The 18,584-nt window shown below is 35.1% G+C and overlaps 2 protein-coding genes and 1 long non-coding RNA gene across 11 annotated transcripts; 1 reads left to right on the forward strand and 2 right to left on the reverse strand.

Moving 5' to 3' along the window:
• Positions 1 to 669: 669 nt before the first annotated feature.
• On the forward strand, positions 670 to 3,756 carry LOC147485922 (uncharacterized). The gene is made up of 2 exons (XR_015202920.1): positions 670 to 942; positions 1,334 to 3,756. It is a non-coding gene; the product is annotated as an uncharacterized LOC147485922 (long non-coding RNA).
• Positions 2,512 to 7,484, reverse strand: LOC147485923 (sucrose-phosphatase 2-like). 9 transcript variants are annotated; one of them, XR_015202919.1, is made up of 9 exons: positions 7,166 to 7,474; positions 5,920 to 5,989; positions 5,554 to 5,853; positions 5,363 to 5,464; positions 5,003 to 5,197; positions 4,594 to 4,884; positions 3,104 to 3,290; positions 2,859 to 2,988; positions 2,512 to 2,770 (listed from the first exon to the last, which is right to left on the reverse strand). XR_015202919.1 is itself a non-coding variant. In XM_086574870.1 (9 exons), the coding sequence occupies exons 2-9, from the start codon at positions 5,977 to 5,979 to the stop codon at positions 2,678 to 2,680; spliced, it is 1,269 nt and encodes a 422-aa protein (XP_086430996.1). In that variant the 5' UTR covers positions 5,980 to 5,989; positions 7,166 to 7,484; the 3' UTR covers positions 2,512 to 2,677. The 9 variants fall into 9 exon arrangements, 7 of the variants coding, with proteins under 7 accessions (XP_086430996.1, XP_086430995.1, XP_086430993.1 ...); XR_015202918.1 differs by lacking the exon at positions 7,166 to 7,474 and adding an exon at positions 6,976 to 7,110 and having other exon boundaries at positions 4,600 to 4,884; XM_086574870.1 differs by having other exon boundaries at positions 2,859 to 2,905; positions 4,600 to 4,884; positions 7,166 to 7,484.
• Positions 7,485 to 8,428: 944 nt separating this feature from the next.
• On the reverse strand, positions 8,429 to 13,589 carry TPR7 (Tetratricopeptide repeat (TPR)-like superfamily protein). Its single transcript, XM_086574872.1, has 11 exons — positions 13,243 to 13,589; positions 12,390 to 12,620; positions 12,189 to 12,245; positions 11,944 to 12,072; positions 11,736 to 11,813; positions 11,474 to 11,544; positions 11,112 to 11,164; positions 10,802 to 11,003; positions 9,254 to 9,821; positions 9,021 to 9,164; positions 8,429 to 8,895 (listed from the first exon to the last, which is right to left on the reverse strand). Exons 1-11 carry the CDS (start codon positions 13,339 to 13,341, stop codon positions 8,749 to 8,751), a joined length of 1,779 nt encoding a protein of 592 aa, XP_086430998.1. The 5' UTR covers positions 13,342 to 13,589; the 3' UTR covers positions 8,429 to 8,748.
• Positions 13,590 to 18,584: the final 4,995 nt, after the last annotated feature.

Genomic DNA, 18,584 nt, shown 5'->3' on the forward strand with positions numbered 1-18,584 from the left:
TGCACAATTGAAAAACATAAAGATTATGAACAGAAGTTGTCAAAAATCACTAATTCATTTAGTACTTTGGAGCTGTTGAGATATAACCATGCGTATCGGATTTTGGAGGACCACCTTAAGGAGTGGGAGAGAATTTCGAAAGAAAAAAGTAATTCAGAGGAAGAAGAGAAAGTCGAGGAATACATTTGTGGTAACATTATTTATGGTACTAGTTTAACTATTTCTGTTTCTGCTTTAACTATTATTTACTATTTCAGTTTTTAGAGGAAATTTTATGTTCATTCCTAGACAACCATGATAATACGGTAGGCCAGGTGTAATAAGATAGAAAGAAATCCTGTTTATTTTTTATTTTCTTTAAATACATCTTTCTCATGTTTTTCACTTGATAGTGTTGGTGGCTAAATTTCTTGATCGAGTGGAAGTATATATATACTTATTTTTGGTCTTCAGATATTTCTCAATTGCCTTTGCTGGATTATTTTCTAGACGATGGTGGGAGATGTTTTGTTATAGGAGAGTTAAATAAGATATTCAAAGTTAGATTGTAATATATTATGAGAAAATAATAAAAAAAAAAAAAAATCAATCAAAATTCATTATTATGTTAGTTATCTTTGTTGTTTTAGCCAGTGGCGAGCCACATGGTGGTTACATGGGGCACGTGCCCCAGGTGAATTTGAGGGCAGAGATCAGTTTGTAGTTACTGCCAATGTGTGTTAGTGATGCCATGGACTACTTCCAACCTTTAAGTCAAAGCACAATTAGTCAATTATTGAAAGACTTCAAGTGAATTATTTCAAGTGAATTATCTAGTACAATTACCCAAAATGCATTTTTAACCATGTTGTTGTATATAATTAAGCAACTTTGCACTATTGGTCGATTCACAAGCTAGGATTTCAAGTGAAACATGTGTACAGATCGACTCAAAGATTCTTGGTATGTATTATCCCCAATCTAATTTTACTATATTTTTCAATGAAAATGTAATACTTGATGGTTAGGCCATTCAAAAAAAAAAAAAAAAAATCCTTACTTAGCTGTTTAGTGGCTTAATAATAAGCTTTTATTACTAATAGATCAAGGCGTTTTTTTTTCCGGTAAGGTATCCAAGTGCCCCATGTGCCGGTGATTCCCGGCTGCGCCATTGGTTTTAGCCATGGTATGGTACCGGAATTAGCAATCTTGACTTCTTTATAATCTTGTTCAATACATTCAAATGCATATTCTGATGAATATAATTGATAGGGGTCTAGTTTTCATTCGTGATTGATCACATATGAAATCTTTGTCTCTTTGATTTTACTTTGTCTGTTTACATTCTTTTTAGATTATTTGATCTCGGAGTTGTATGCTGCACTTGAGAATCTCTGTGTATTGGTAGACCAAGAGAAAAATGCACTGCTGGATTACCTTCTGAAGGTCCTTATACAGGATATTAGTGGATTAAAGTCTGCGAATGGAAAGGTGAATGGGGAGGTCGACCAACTGGTATTGAAACAACAAGGGCAGACTCAACTATTACCAATTTGCAAAAACGGAATGAAGATTTTGTATTGGCTTTAAGGAGATCTGAGGTTTGTGTAATTCATTGAACTCCAAATGAACTCCACCACCAAAAGTATATTTATAAGATGAATTGAGGACTGATTTTTGGTGAAGATAGTCTTCTGATAATGGAAAATTTTCCTACCAAAAATCAGCTTAAACGAAAATGTTTAACCTTCTCAAAAGTTGTTTTGAAATATGAAAAATCTAGACCGTGATATATATTGTAGAGATAACATCTCCTCCAAAAATCACCTTCTAATTCCCGTATTGTTTTTTATGGTGGAGTTTTTTTTGGAGGTCATATAAATGGAGTTCCTGAGCAGGAAAACAGAAATTCAGAGAGACTTCTATAGTTGTATGACTTATATCCAAACCATATGATTATTATGGTCTTCACATTTAAGGCCAAGGACATGTCGAAAATACAAACACCTACAAGGCCAAGGGTCTCTACGATTACTTCGTTAGGGATTGCCATAACATTTCAAAATATAATTCCAAGTGGTATTCTGCTTCCCCATTATCGCAAAACGAAGTGTATCACTGTATCCTGCATCAAAAACAAATTACATAGTTGGCTACTCACTTCAAAGTGATGCACCATTTCCTTTCGGAGGAAAGCACCGAACCACAGGTTTTTGTACCTGGTAAAATTATTTGGGACTCTAAAAAAACCACGTCTTTTTTGAAAGGGAAGATGTGTGTTATCTCTCTGAAAGGTTTCTCCTTGGCATTCCGCAAGGGTGTAACGATCTTGCCAGTGATGTATCCACATGAAGCTTCATTCCACACACGATAACAATGAGGAACAGTAGTATGGTTTTTGGGAAAGGACTGATTTCAGATATATACAAGTCAATACTATCTTCCCCTCTTTTCATTCATTAGTGGTTAGCCTCGCGTTTTAAAGGGTCCATTATATTGGACGAAATTGACGTTTTGGACAATGCATAGAACTGATAGAAGTAGAGCCCTCTATAGACAATCTTTAGAGTTTTGGCAATGTTATCAGATTCTTACCAAAAAAGCGCCAATGTTATCGGATTTAAGTTGATAATACAGATAAATGAAGGTGCCTTGTTGTAACAAAAGATATTTGAAATGACCAGGCTGCAGAAACGATTTAGAAAAGCCAGGACTTTTTATCTTCAGCTGCGTATCCATCCAACCATGTTTGATGCACATGTACCCAAATAAACCCACTTGGTACTGCACTCTGTAGAAGTCACAAAATAAACATCTCAACAGTGAAATTCATGTAATCATGTCTACAAAGATGCAAGGTGCCAAGTTTTAAATCTTACATTCGAAGTTAGCAAAGCTGTGACCACACAACAGTTGGGCCCTCCTTCTGCACAAGAGTTGACAGAAATTTATGGTAAGGAAAAAAGTCATTCTCAAACCATGACTACACCTCCTCCAAACACCAAGTATCTAAGATGTCAGATAAGTTCTTACGATTTAAGAATAAAATCTTGGGTATTAAAGCCTTGAGAATAATTCACAAAAAAAAATATGTGGATTGTACTGTCAGACTTGTAACCCTCACCAGATGATTCCCACTTATCAAACTTTACTAGCCACGCATCTGAGCCAATTTGGGCAGCAGAAACTCGATCCACCCATAATCGGAATTTTTTTCCTTGCTTGTCGCCATAGGACTTTTGCATTGCATCTATGCAGTTATGAAGAGCTCGTTCAACCCCAGAAGGATGGACAAAGATTCCAGAGGGGTGCTGTCAGAAGAGATTTTACAATTTAAGAATCACAACTATAATAGAAGTGGAAAGTTTGGTAGAGAAAACTTTGTTGTCAAGACAAGGTCTTAAGAAGTTGATCAAAATGCTTAAGATGTTGATCTAGAGGACAACATATACTTTTTATGTTTTGATACTGATAAATAACAAACTTTAAATATTTTTACTGCATGCCTAGAGCCTTCCTTTCATTTCTTATTCTGTAGAGGCAGAAAGAAAGAAAATGGTCAGACATACTACTTGATTTCCTTTCATTTCTTATTCATTCAGGATGCTCGTTCTGAAAGTGGAATCAGGGAATGAGTTGATGAATGGGAAGAGTCTCCCACTGATCCTTGATCTGAGCCTGGAGACCTCTGAGAAATGAATTAATCCTTTCTGCTCATCATCCGAAAGTCCATGTAAAAAATCTTTGCACATTTCTAAAACATTTTTCTCCTCACAACACTGCACTTCTCTTTCCCTCCTAATATTTTCGTTCTTAGATATCAGTTATGGATCCATGCACGCCCAATCTATCAGCTTGAGAATTGGATTTGTGACTTGTCGTTAGAGTGGTTCGAAATTGATAGTTTCACCTTGCAACTATCAATCATCAGCCCGTTAATTGTGGTATCCTGTTCTAGTTTTAGCATCTTGCTTCTCAAAAATACGTGTTTAAATATTAGCCTTGACTTTGTAGTCTTAGTGTGCACTTGATTTTTGTATGGCTAATCTATATTCTAAAGCTATTTTTGGATCAAGGAATAAAAAATCTATAGAAAACAGGAGTGCAAATAAGAACACAAAAAATATACAACTTATTCATGGCAGATATTAAAATTACTTAAATTAGGAATAACAACTTCCTTGTCAAAATATGAAATTTAGTTTCCTTTCCCAAAATGATGAAAGCAGGGTGGGTATATAGTAAAAACAGTTAAATCTTTTCTTCTTCATTTTTAGTCCTTTTTCTTCTTCAAAATTTTCCATTAAATCCTGGTTCTATGAACCAAACATAGCCTATATGGACTACTAGTTTAAGTGTTTAACTATAGTATGCTAGTACAAAACTGCTAATAAAACAGCAGACTACCAATCACTAAACTACTATAACAGAAAATTGAAGCATAAATATGTAGAGAAGGGGACATGAGACAAATAATAGTGAGGGGCAAAAAACCAGGTAAAAGGAGGCCACGTGATAGGCCTGCCCATAAGCCTCTAACTGCCAAAATTAAGCATGCAAATCCAAGTAGGTACCTTATACTATAGCATGAGCATAAAGTTAGTATAGACGTACACTGACTTCTTTCAAGGTTTGCATATAGTGCTCGGAGTTCTCTACTTCCGCACGACGCCATCTCTCATAAAACATGTAGAATTTCACCACTTCATGACCGGGATGAATGTTTTCTGTTTTGTCCTCTGAGAAGTCCATGACATCTCTTGGAGATTTGTTTATCCCTAGCTTGAAATGACCAATAGCTTCAATAATCCCAGCTGCACACCTCTCACTTGCATGAATTATCTTTGGGTTGTTCTTAGCATTTTCTTCATACCACTGCAATAATTCCTCCTGGGCATTGCTGACCTGTACATCAAGGAGAAACAAAAGAAAGTTGCCGAGACCGGTTTATAACTGTGAAAAGTAAAAAGGCATATCTAATAGATGATAATGGAGGAAAGTTAAAGTCGTTGAAGATACCAACCATGACGCCATATACATCAGGAATGCTAAATAGTTCAGCGTCATTTCCAGAGTCCCCACAAACAAGAGTATTGAGTGGTAATTTACCCTCGGCTGTAAACTTTTTAAGCAAATATGCAAGAGCCTGTCCTTTGCCAGCACCTTGGGGCAAAATGTCTAGATCCACCCCTCCACTGTAAATTATTTTAACATCTAACTGGAGATGAACATAATTAATAAGTTAGATTTTTAACAACCATTAGCACATATATACCACAACAAAATTATTGCAACAACAGAATAAAATAAAATCAAAACCATAGCTAAAGTTTCATTGTTTCAACTTTTCGGAAAAAAAAAAGTTAATGGTGTATAATCTTACTCCATGTTTTGCCAAAATATCTGAAAGAGCCTTCATCACTTCTTGAGCCTTATCCTTCTCCACATAAAAACTAACCTTATGCGGTCTCTGCTCCGATTCTGCCTGCATTATCCACAATTTACATAAGTTAAAGGTTCCAACTTCCAACTATAAAGAAAAGAAAAACATCCAAGTAACTAATATATTGACACCTGAAGCTTCAGCTGTGGAAACTTGGATGTTTCCTCCATAACAACATTTCTATCCCATTTCTGATTCAAATATTGCTCCCAACCATCATCAGCTACCATTGCCTCACCATAAGTTATCTCAGTTCCCACAGACATTATAGTTATATCAGGGGTTAACATTGGTTTCTCCTTCCTCAACTCTTTATAAAGTGTACACGAACGACCAGTTGAGAAAACAAGTAGAGAATTGTGACGGTAATAAGCTTCCCATAACGCATTGAACCTAAGAATTGATAGATTCTCAGGATCATGATGATCAACCTGCAAATACCAAACATTATTACAGTTCCATACTATGCACAAGGCAAACAATTAAAAGTCTCGTACCATCGTATGGTCAAGATCCGAGACTATCATAAGACGCGCGGGACCATTGAGTCTATCCATGTATATAGATCTGAAAAAAAACATAGTATTGGTAAACTGTTAACAAAAGAAAAGAGGCAACATTATATTCACAGTGTTTCAAAGATTACATTAATATGCCTAAACGAAGGAAAAGACTAAACTACCCTTACATATATTTCACACCCCCTCTCAAACTCATTATGCTCGCATAATGAGTTTGCAGCTAGGCAACTAAACTACAAAACACATAAGAAAACAAAGTACTCCAACAAATGGTTGCTATAACGAAAGAACCACTTCGATAAATCATGACATGAACCACCAAATTGCCATGAGAAACCAAATCAAGAAAACTCGAAAGTACCACAAGAAGCACTTCAAGAAATCACAAGAACCATTGTCACAAAATCCACAAGAACCACATAACCACAAGAACCCAGAATCATAAAGAACCCACAAGAACCACTTGAATAAACCACAAGAACTTTGAATCGAAAAGAATGTCACAAGAACCCGAAGAATCCGAAAGATCACAAGAACGTCAAACCACAGAAGAACCTCGAAAGAAGCACGAAAAGAACATCAAAGTCAAAGAAATCAATAATTCAGAAGAACCAGATAAAACAGAATAACCAAGAAGTCAGAAGATCACAAAGCATATCCGGAATCAGAAAATCGAAATCATAAATCATAAATCAAAACGGAAGAAGCGAAATCATAGTTGAAAAATCACAATACGAACCAGAAAGTAGGCAATTCATAATCATATAATTAGAAGTGGAATCACTACAGGAAAACAGAACCGAAAAAGTATAACAGAAATCGGAACTAGAACAGGATAAGCAAATCGTGAACAATATAACCCAAATGGTAAACTTCCTGAGCAACACAAGTTCAAAACTCCATCACTCCCATGCTCATCGACAATTGTAGTAAACCGAAAACTTGAAGTTTCTCTCAAACCAGGAAACTCAACAATAAAAATTCCAAACAATGAAACATAATAAAGACTAGTGATCGGATTAAAAGTAATACCCTTCAAACCAAGCAAACGAGATCGAAAGCATATTCACACCAACAATCTAATACCAAATACATCAACTGAAGTTTTCTATTGCCCGGCGGCAGTACCAACATACCATGTTAATACAAGAGTTCAGAAAATATCCAACAGTACCAAATGTGCTAGAAATCAATAACAAATCAAATGAAGATAGAAATTTACCAGCGAATTTATTGTGAAATGTTCGAGAGAGTTGCGTAAAATTATAAGAGGGTTTGATTTACTTTTATTTATTTGGGCCTTTCAATCCCGATAAATTCGTTGGCGCTTCTTCTGCGTCTTGTCCGTATCTTGTTAACACGTGGACGTCAATTACTTGAACCTTATTTTATCGTCGACATAGCATCATTTGATTCGCATTTTATTTTTGCTGCTACTTGTTGCCTCCAAATTATCTTGCCTCAGTTATTATTGAAGAGACATAAAAAAAACTTTATGGTATATAAGAATCTCTTTAGGAATCTAATATTATTCCCCACCTCTTATATTCTTTTTGCATTCATGCTACAACGAAGAATAATACAATGCAAAATCTATGAATTCGAGTATCCACTGCTTACTTTGAGCCATCCCTATTCGGACATCAACATTAACCTGTTTGTTCTAGAGGAAATGCTAGGGAAAGGAAAGGAAAAGAAAAGAGGTGTGGTTCACCTTTTCCATAGCTTTTTTGTTGTTTGTTTGCCAATTGAATGGAAAGGCTGTTTTCCGTAAAACTAGATAAATGGAAATGGTTTTGAGTCCATGGTCTAGACCTAAAAATTTTAGAAAAAAAAAAAAAAAAAAAAAAAAAAACACAATTTACTTTCCTTTCCACAGTTTAAAACTATTTTCATTCTATTCCTTTCCTTTCCATAGTAGACCACTTATTTCTTTTCCTTTCCATTAGTTAAAATTTAACAAACAGGCCTACAATTTTAAAATTGTTTCCATTCCATTTCTTTCCTTTCCATAGTGGATCACTTATTTCCTTTTATTTCCATTAGTTAAAATTTAACAAATAGACTCTAACAATTTACTTTCCTTTCTACAATTTACCAAACAGACACAATTTTAAAACTGTTTCTATTCCATTCCATTTCTTTCCTTTCCATAGTAGACCACTTATTTCATTTCGAGAAAACACAAAATCAAAAACCTTTGGCCTTCACATATCTTTAGTGCTCATTTGGGTCACATTTTTTATAGAATCCCATTTCAACATCGATTAAGCATATTTTGACACATTATTAATCTCAAAAGAGAGACTCACAGGACTATGCATTCCTATATCTCAGGCTGACATTGTGTATAAGACAACCTTTATCGGCATTTTCAAGCTGGTAGACTAGCTTCAAACTGGTGCAGTATCCAAACCATAAAACAACCACTCAAGTATGGGAAATGTGAAAATAAACATTTTAATACAAAAGCAAAATCACAAAGTACTAGCAAAAAATTTCTCTTTGAGATTAAAAGTCTATTCCTTACATTTCCATCTACATCTCTTTCAGTTCAGTGTCAGAGTTCCGCAAATTAAACAACTCATAGAGAAAATAAGAGATGACACATGCCCGGGGTGGACACATGTAACTTCACATACCACCAACCACTGCCAATCTCTTATCAGCATATCATAGATATGGTATTCTATCCTATTTCTTCTGCACTAAAAGTGTGTTGAAGACCTCCGAGCAATGAAGGGACCAATGAGCCAAATTATCTATTGCTGAGACTAGTAGGTAAGCAAGAGATACAATTGCAATTTAACTACCAACATAGCCTAGTCGATGAAGGATGATGGCTAAGATGAGCATACAGATCGCAAAAATCAAACCAGCTCTACCAAATAACCAGTTCCTTGTCTTCTTTGCAACCTCCACTCCTCTTTGCGCTCTATCAACCCATCGCATCTGAGGAAAATAAACAAAGTTTGGTCATATCAGTATATTCTTGAGGGAGGAGGAAAATTGATTATAATAATTAAGAGAGAGAGAGAGAACTACTACAAATATAGGAATTGGAAAGGAGGAAGTACCATTTTATCCAAGGCTTCCGGTGATAAAGAGGATATGGCTTCTTGAGCTTTTGCTACTTCTTCCTTTGACATATTCATGCCAAATTGCTCACTCATGTTTGCCATCATTTCCGGACTCATATTCTTTAACATGGATGCGAACATCTAGAAAATGCATGCTTCCAGAATATTCAGGAAACAAAAATCGACTGAATATAACATGATAAATGAATCAAGTATTTACTCGAGTGTACCTGTCGCATTGCCGGATGATTCATTTGATCCCGCATTTGCTCTTGAATATCACCCATCGAGGTCGGTAAGTTTGAAGGTGGAGATGGATCTGATCTTGAGTTTGAAAAGCCACGTGAAGAACTACTTTCCCCTACGTCAGGCTTTCGGTTTACTGCAGGTATTCCAACAGTTTCTGAGATGATTGATCCGTTATTTGTTCTGGGACCGAAACTAGATTCATTCCCTTTCATGTTAGAGGCAATTTCAAACATCTTCTGAAGCTCCTCTGGAGACATTTTGCTCATCATATCAGATGCAGTCTTCATCATGTCAGGTGACACACCCTCTGGCAGTGATCCAGGTCTTAAATTGTGGCCATTCGCTTGTGCTGTCCCAGCTGGGAATAAAGGGTTTTTCCCTTGAAAAGAGGAAGCCATCTTGAACATTTGTTGAAGCTCTTCCGGCGGCATATTTTTCATCATATTTGTCGCAGTTCTAATCATGTCTGGAGACAGTCCTTGGGTACTTCCACCACTCAAAGCAGCCAGAGTATCAGGATCAGCATTTGAGATGAGAGTTTGAAATGATCTATTAAAAAATGGATACAGCAATCAGATGTTGGGGATGCACCAAAGTTTCAACAGATGCTATAACAGAATAAAGATTTAAAGACAGCCCCATTTTTACATAGATTGTAGGTACATGGAAAGAAACCATAAGGAGACAGCCATAAACTTCAAATCCAGTTGCATAAACCCACAAACAGTCAGTTTCTTATGAAGTGAGCAATTAAGCTCCCCCAACCTGTATATATTCATAACACTTTACGAAATGGTTAAACTGCATTAGTAACATGGGAATACAACCACAAATTATGTGTATATCACAAAATATGTTAAGAAAAGATAGTGGAACAAAAACTAGTGGGAACACACTGCCATTTCAAACATGTAATGTCTTTGAAAGTTTATTGATGTTTAAGATACCCAGTTATTGATACAAATATGTGTACTGCTATGAAAAAACAAGATCTGTTTTTGGTACATACTACAAAATCCAGGACACGAACGGAGACACATGCCCTTAATCATGTTAATACCATGGAGAACATTTTGTTAAGTACCTTTGTACTCGCATCAAGTTCAATCATACAAAAATTTTACCATCACACCATAGTACAATATTTTTGCATACATTAGGAAAAAGATCCAGATACCGATTAGGAGGTGAGACAATGCAACAGGATACACAAACATATTGGCAGGCGTACCCATTAAATGTTTTCTATCAATATGTGTCACGTTAATTCAGGATTCTGACCAAATGTGTCTACGGTAGAACCTGGGACCCCAAAAAAATCATTATAGATGTATGGTATATTGGAGACATGCTTTATAATCAAAGAACAATAACAACAAACTAAATGAAAGTAAAAAACAACTATAGGCAGATTTTATGATAAAAGAAAAAAAAAAAAAAAAAAAAAAAATGGGAATATTGAAATCTTTGACAAAGTCGAGAATGTTGATATACATAACACACTTTAAGAAAGATTCGTCGAAACAAACCTCACAGATTCTGGACTCATCTCTAAGTCCTGCAAACACCCAGCATCAGTAGTTGGACCCCCTAAGTTCGACCCAGCTTGACTTGAAGAGGATTCAGACTTTTCTTGGGTTTCTGTAACAGAATATTCCGCAGAAGAAGAGCTTTTACGGCTTTCTGGCAGCAATGTTTGGACCTCTTCAGTTATTTCTTCAATTACTACTCCTTTAAGCAAGCAACAAAGAAACCTTCAGAATCTTTTAGAAATAATATACAACTGTATCAGAATGTTAGGCTACAAGAAATAATTAAGAAAGACGAAGAAGAACGTACCTTTTGATGCTCTTCTCCCTCCACCTTCTTTAGAGAGTTTGTCCTCAGCATCCCTGTATCATCAACAAACACTATCAGCCAATACTATGATTAATAAATAAAATAAATTAAAATAAAAATACTAAATGCAGGCTAAAAAGAAGATTTCTACTTTCTTGTTCAAAATTTTTTGGACAGAAATAAAGTTCATGAATCTGAGAGGACCAATTAATGATACAATCTGTCACATAAACTGTTTAAATGTTACTACAGTCCTCGAACGATACTAGGCATAGTTTTTTTTTTTGGCCTACTAGGCATAGTTATAAAGGACAAAGAACTTCACTAATCCAAAATCCATCCATTAGGGAAAATATCCAGACCTTAACATTTCCACAATAGTGTCATCATCAGGAGAAACTGAGTGTGCCTTGCTCAAATCTGAGACTGCATCCTAGTAAAAAACCAGATACAAAAGAAGTCATCAGGATACAAAAAGCGAACACAAATAGAACATGCAATACCATTAATAATTTCTAATTCATGGAAACAGGCTTAACAAGCAACATTCACTAAACTAGTAAGGAACCTTACGAAAATTAAAAATTATAAAAGACAATAAAAGAAAAGAAAAAAGAAACTCACTTCTAAAAGTCTCAATTCTTTATATGCTTGACCCCTACGATAAAGAGCTTTGAGATTCTTGGTGTCATACTCCAAGACCTGATATAAAACAGACAAGTTGCGTATCAGAAAGTATATAACCCGTAAATGAAAACAATGGCACAAATTGAAGAAACTCCCTCCAAAACAATGTTTATATCAATCGATTATAAACATAATCCCGCCATACCTCTACGCCTTCCTTTATGCACTCTTCATATTGCCTTGTTTTTAAGTAACATGACATCAAATTAAGTGAACAAGCCAATTGGACTGCTCTGCCTTTGGATACTGGAATATCCTGCAGGTTATTTTTTGCCTACAGAGAACAGATGCAAGCAACAAAAGGTTAGAAATTCAATGTCCACATAGAAAATATACCCGAACACATAAGAAATAGGGAAATTTAGATTGAAAAAATAGGTCAATACTTACACATATATACTTCTGAGCTGCATCATGAAATTTTCCCTGGTTGTGAAGATCATTCCCCTGATGGTTGACAAATAGATCCAGAATGCATGAGTGTATGACAGATGCAACAAAACTCCGACTAAAGAATAACAAGGAGTCTAGCGATTAAATATTGTAATTTTGCTATTTTACTAAATATTTACTGATATTAGCTGCATATACCTGTTTTTTCAGGTTCTGAGCGGCACTTAACACATATGAGATCTGGGCATCAGCTTGGGCGGTCATTGATGCAATCTCTTCAGGTGAGGCACTAGCAATTTTTTTGCTCATCTCTGCCATATCCTCAACACGAGCATGCTTCATCTGCTCAGCAGCAGTTTTAAAGTCTTCAGGCCTCATGTTCTTCATGCGCTCTGACGCCATTCTCAACAGCTCGGGATTCGACATCATCTGTGAAAAAACAGTATCATCATAATTGTTGCAGTAAACCCCATAAATTTTCATAATAAAAGACAAAGACCAAGGGAAAATAGTACAGGAAAGCATAATGAATAAATTTATGCTGTATAAACATAATGTCAACAACCTAGTTTCCGCAGAATATATGCAAACTGTTCTTTTCAGTTGTCCCAACAACAGAGTTTAAGTCCACATCAACGACTCAGATATACAGATTCTAAAAGGTTCCATTGTAAATCATCCAACACATACACATGCATTCTCACAGATATTCATAAGTCTAACTTGTTAACCTCAATTTCAATTTCATTAATGTTCACTAACTCTAATTTTTCAGCTTCCAAATTCTAACTTCTTCTTCATATTTACCAACTACTTAAGGTACATTCGAGCTAAACACAAGTGCATGCATGGATCATTGGATCACCATCTTAGCCAACAAGCACATTCTCATCAACTCTCGTTTTTCTATTCAAAGTAACAGTTTAAATTCAACACAGGTCCTAAAAATTCTAACTTTATACAATATTCCATTTAAAAGCAATCAAATAACAAAAGCATATTCGAAACAAATTAAAATTCTACTAAAAACTTTGCATGAAAAAAAACATACCTGCTCTTGCATCTTAGCCAATTCACTAGGAGGAATTTTACTCATCTGTTCTTGAGCAATTCTCATCAATTCCGGATCCATCATCATACCATTAAACATTCTATTACCTCAAGTGGGAAAATACTAAAAATTAGAAAAAAATTGAGAGATACGAAAGATAGATAATTGAATGAATTAAAAAAGGGGCGTTGGTGATTTTATATATAAAGATGAAGAAATCGATGAGAGAATTTTTATAGTTGGGAGTTTTTTTTTAATAAAGAGATCTGTTTCGAAACGAAAACTTTTTATATATCAATTCTAAACAACGAGGAGAGAGAAATATGTTTCTGTGTACAAGTAGATATACGTGTAAAACGACGAAAATACCCTTGTTCAAAGACAGCCAAAGTTGAACAACGTGTTCGTTTTTTGTCTATTTTTGGAAGACCGAACTTTGGAAGACAGATTTTGAGCTGGATTTGGAATCATTTTGGTTTTGGGACCAGAAGATTTGGGACTATGTCTATGACAAATTTATTCCCAATCACGGGGTAGTACTAAAACAAGATTGCTCCCGCCGTATATGTCTCTTTAGAAATTACTATTATTTTGGGCACGCTCTATGAGCGTAAAATTGAGAGTTGAACAATCAACCAAACCATTGAAAGCATGCCCACCAAAAGCCCAACTGGCAATGTTGATTTAAAAAAAATTGCAACCAAATCCCAGTCAAAATAAGCCAACCAACCAAATTGCAACCGATGCGCCTGTTTTTTTCGCATTTATTTTATGCTACTTATCCGAAACTGAAATCAATCGGATTAATAAAAAAAACCCCATTCCAAAATTCAAATTTGAATTGATCATAAAAATTTTAATTCCCGACCCGATTTGTTGCTCTAGATGTAAAGAGATCCCACTAACTAATTTAGACTAAATGTGTTAAATTTGTCGGAATAAAAAAAAAAAAAAAAATTCCGAATTTTAAAACATATTGGAATTTTATGGAATTGTTGAAATTTAATTGTCTTTTAAGTCTTGGCGTCTTGTGATGTGTGTGTGTTTTTTTTTTTTTTTGCACTTACTTTATACTACATATTCGAAACCGAAATCAATCGGGATAATAAAAAATCCCGATTCCAAAATTCAAATTTGAATCGAACATAAAAATCTAATTTCCTGGCCCAATTTGTTACTCTAGATGTAAAAATGTCCCACTAACACACTAATTTAGACTAAATGTGTTCGGGATAAAAAATAAAAAATAAAAAATAAGTTCTAAATTTTAAAGTATATTGAAATTTTGTGTGGAATTCCTGATGGAATTGTTGAAATTTCGGATTAGAGAGAGAGAGATGAGATAATGAGGATAAAAAATGAATAGATGAAATGAGATGAGATATTAAGGAGAGAGAGAGATTAGAGATATGAGATATTGAGGAAGAAATAGTGAAAAGAATAGATGTGATAATAAGGAAAGAGAAAAAGAGAAAGAGAAATGAGATATTGATGGGAAATAGAAAAGAAATGAGATGATGTGATATGAGATATAGTATGTTTACGTTTTAACCCTTCCATACCATCCATTATTACACCCTTTTGTTTTTAGAATATTTGAAATAATCGAAAATTGTTAGGGGCAAAATTGAAATTAAAAATTTAATTGACCGGACAAAATATGTAATTACAACAATGAAGTAAGGACAAAAAGGCAAATAAAATTAATGACGTGATGAAAAATTCCTGTAGAGGTGGATGTTTTCTTTAAAGAAGTTAGATATTACAGACATGTATTACTTTTGTCTATAACACATCTTTTTATGCGGATGATTTGTTTCTATTTACTAAAACCTCCCTTAATGAGGCTGCTACTCTGAAAGGTATCCTTGAAGATTACTGTTTGGTTTCTGGGCAAAAAATTAACTTGGATAAATCGAGTATTTACTATAACAATAATGTACATAGGAAAATTCTTAAAAAGTTTTGGAAGATGAGAGATTTTGATACTAAGGATAAATACTTGAGAGTTCCAATTGTGCTTACTGACAGTAAGAGTGAGGATTTCAATTACCTAGTGGACAAAATTCACAATAAAATTAAAGGTTGGAGGGCTAGACTACTTTCACAAGCTGGAAGGACTGTGCTGATCAAGGCAGTGGCCCAACCTTCACCCCTCTATGCCATGTCTCCCTACTCTCTACCAGTGTCTGTGTGTGATAACATGGATAGGGTATGTAGAGATTTTTGGTTGCATGGTACAGAGGAATCTAAAATCCATCCATAAACTCTGCAAACCTAAAAGCCTTTAGGGTTTTGGGATAAACAAGGCTCTTCTAGCAAAACCCAAAAGGGCTTAAATGGGGTTTAGGGTTAGAACTTTCAAAGTACATATGGGAACAAATCATGACAAGGCCACTTCTAATGCTAGCTTCTTTCTTCCGAAAGGGCAAAAAAACCATGACTTGATTGAGAATGGGGCTTGTTGGAGCATTAAAACCACCTCTGCCTTCCAAGATCCTTGGCTTATGCTTCATGGTAAACCTATTATTCTCAAGGACATATGCTTTTATGGAAATTTTTAGCCATCTCTTTAGGCGCATGGTGCTTCGGGATGAAATTAAAAGCAAAATCAAGAATGATGATATCTTATACCCATTTTGTTCAGAGGAGTTTGAAACTCTTGAACATGTGTTCTTTCAATGTCACTGGGCTAGAAGCATCTGGTTTGCTTCCCCTTTAGGTATTAAAACTGAAGTATATAAAGATTTGAGGGCTAGGAGATGGATAGATGAAATCATGGAGTGGAGTAACAGTAAGGAAAAACATATTGCTGACTTGGGTGTTTATGCCTACACTTTGCTGCAAGGCATGTGGGATAGCAGGAATATGCAGAAGTTCGGCAAGAGTGCGCTGGGCAAAGAGGAGATATACTAGCCTCTAATAATATCCAGTGGCATAGAAGACTGAAGGCCTTTGAAAGGGAAGACACCATACCCCAAGGAAGGAGAACTAGCAATCCAGTTATTGCTGGAACATCTTCTAGTCCTCATACACTTATACATACACATAACCACCACTTGAGCATAGTAGATAACATGGAGAACCATAGTTTAACTAATGTTGTGTATGATGTGAATATCAGATTTGATGGAGCTTTCAATAAGGACAAGCAAACTGGAGCAGGAGCTGCTATGGCCTGGAATGCACAAGGAGACCTAGTAGTCGCTGCAGTTAGGAGGTTTAAAGCTCGAATAGCTGAGGAGAGTGAACTCTTGGCGGCTGAAGTGGTAGTCAAGCTAGCATCAACCCTGGAGGGAAGAAAGTATGTCTTTCAGGGAGATAATGTTGCAGTCATCAAATCACTTGTAACCCAAGTTTCTAATCTCAATTGGTCCCTTCAGACGATATTTGAAGCCATTTGTAGGAGTGTCAGTCTTTTGGAAAATGCAGTTTTTAGGTGGTTTAACAGATCTTGTAATGGGGATTCCCATGATTTAGCAAAATGGACAAGTAATTCGTGTAATAGGGATGCCCATGATTTGCAAAGACTATAACTATAATCCAATTATCTGGTAGTAATAGAAATGGGGTTGTTAGCGAAAAAAAAAAATACTTTTGTCTATAAAATCAATGAGGACTCTTAAATTCATCAGCATTTTTCATTTTTCTATTTTACCCCTACAATTTTTTTATTACAAATGCTTGAATATAAAGTAATAAAACCACTCTTTAAGAATATTGGAATAACTTGGGCCACTAGGTCATTTTATGTTTTACCCTCCCCATAAATTAAATCATATCAATCAAATATCTCCTATTCTCCATATATTAACATTCACCTATGATCTTTACCAAAAAAAAAAAATTCACCTATGATCAATTATTGTTTCTAGTTAGATTAGGGATAATTATGTGTTGAGATTATTCCACCCTAATTTCTAGGTGCGTCTGTTTATTTCTCTCCCGAGCCTCCTCTTATATTAATAGAATTTATCATTCACATAAGTTCGAGTTTATGGAGAAATTAAAATTTTAACATGATATTCAGAGCTTGGTTTATAAAAGGTCTCGAGTTCAAATATTTCCAGGTGAAAATTGTACAAAAAAAAAAAAAAAATGTCAAATTTGTGTATATTTTCAGCGTGTCCTGTTAAGGGAGAGTGTTAAGATTATTTCATCCCAATTTCGAAGTGTATCCCACCTATTTCTCTCTCGAGCCTCCTCTCATATTAATAGAATTGACCATTCACATAAGTTCGAACTTATAGAGAAATTGATAATTTAACACTATGGGTTATAGGTGATACTTTATATTTTTTAAAAAAAAAAACTTGTCCAATTGTATTTACCGTTCACATTTCTTATTTAGGATAGTTGTGATAACAACTAAGAAAAAACAATGTTTTAAGTATTTAGTTAATAATAATAATTAAAAAAAAACATGTATGCAGGAGCTACTTAATTTGCCTACTAAACTCTAAAGTTAAATCTTTGAGGCTCTTTTGTTTCTTCATGATTGGGTTTGAACTTTGAACACGATTCGGTGAAGTTGAATTTTAATTCACTGATCGGGTTTGTCCTTCTCAATATTCTCAATGATACTCACATTTGTTATTTTAGTTTATCAAATCAAAACGTTATCCTAACCCCTAAACCCTAAATCCTAATACAGGCCTAACTCCTGAGTCAAGTTCGCTTCCAAGTGGATAATGCAAAATCGAACAAAGTCTCGAAAAAGAGACTACTACACAACTTTGATCACCAGTCAGCACACGCTCCCTCTTTAAGTTAAGGGTGGTGGTTATCGAAAAAATAAAATAAAAAACGTCTCTTTCTACTTAAGCATTTACAGGCTTCCCAAAATGAAACATCCAAAGTGGGATATCTGGATTTAGAAAACCCAAATGAGTTTTTTCATTGAAAAGGGACCCAAATCCACATATTTTGTTTCTCAATGAAAACGCATTTGACGTGCTAATGTCGTGGTGTTGATGGCTGCGATTTTTGTACCATCGCCAATGGAATTCACATATGGTATCCAATTGCATCTTCATCTAGAAAGAGGAGGACTTACATCCAATTGACAATCTTCATTTTTTGGTTAGAGAATAGAAAACAAATGGTTATCTAACGATTTCATAGATTCCAATGGATCTAACCCTTAAATAAGGGCCTGAAAAATGATAGTGGGATGAAAAGAAAGCATTGGGCTGAATTATATTGGGCCCCTTAGGCCCTTTCTTTGATAGGGCCCTATTTTTATTTATATATTGTTATGGCCAAAACCTTAAAGGGATAGACTATAAAGTATGCTATTAGGCCATTAGCTCTTAAAAATCACAATGCTATTAACAATACGA

Source organism: Coptis chinensis, chromosome 7 (genome assembly GCF_015680905.1).
Source record: "Coptis chinensis isolate HL-2020 chromosome 7, ASM1568090v1, whole genome shotgun sequence".
NCBI classification, from domain to species: Eukaryota; Viridiplantae; Streptophyta; class Magnoliopsida; order Ranunculales; family Ranunculaceae; genus Coptis; species Coptis chinensis.

Bases quoted from the DNA above. Each gene is read 5' to 3' on its own strand.
- LOC147485923 (XM_086574865.1), bottom strand. From the start codon at position 7,007: ATGCTTTCGATCTCGTTTGCTTGGTTTGAAGG. The intron at 5,990-6,975 runs GTATTACTTTTA...GTTTTTTTTCAG, and splicing joins TCGTTTGCTTGGTTTGAAGG to ATCTATATACATGGATAGAC. The intron at 5,198-5,362 runs GTAAGATTATAC...GTTCATCTCCAG, and splicing joins ATATTTTGGCAAAACATGGA to TTAGATGTTAAAATAATTTA.
- TPR7 (XM_086574872.1), bottom strand. From the start codon at position 13,341: ATGTTTAATGGTATGATGATGGATCCGGAATTGATGAGAATTGCTCAA. The intron at 9,822-10,801 runs GTTTGTTTCGAC...ATTTTTTAATAG, and splicing joins ATGAGTCCAGAATCTGTGAG to ATCATTTCAAACTCTCATCT. The intron at 8,896-9,020 runs GTACTTCCTCCT...TATTTTCCTCAG, and splicing joins CGGAAGCCTTGGATAAAATG to ATGCGATGGGTTGATAGAGC.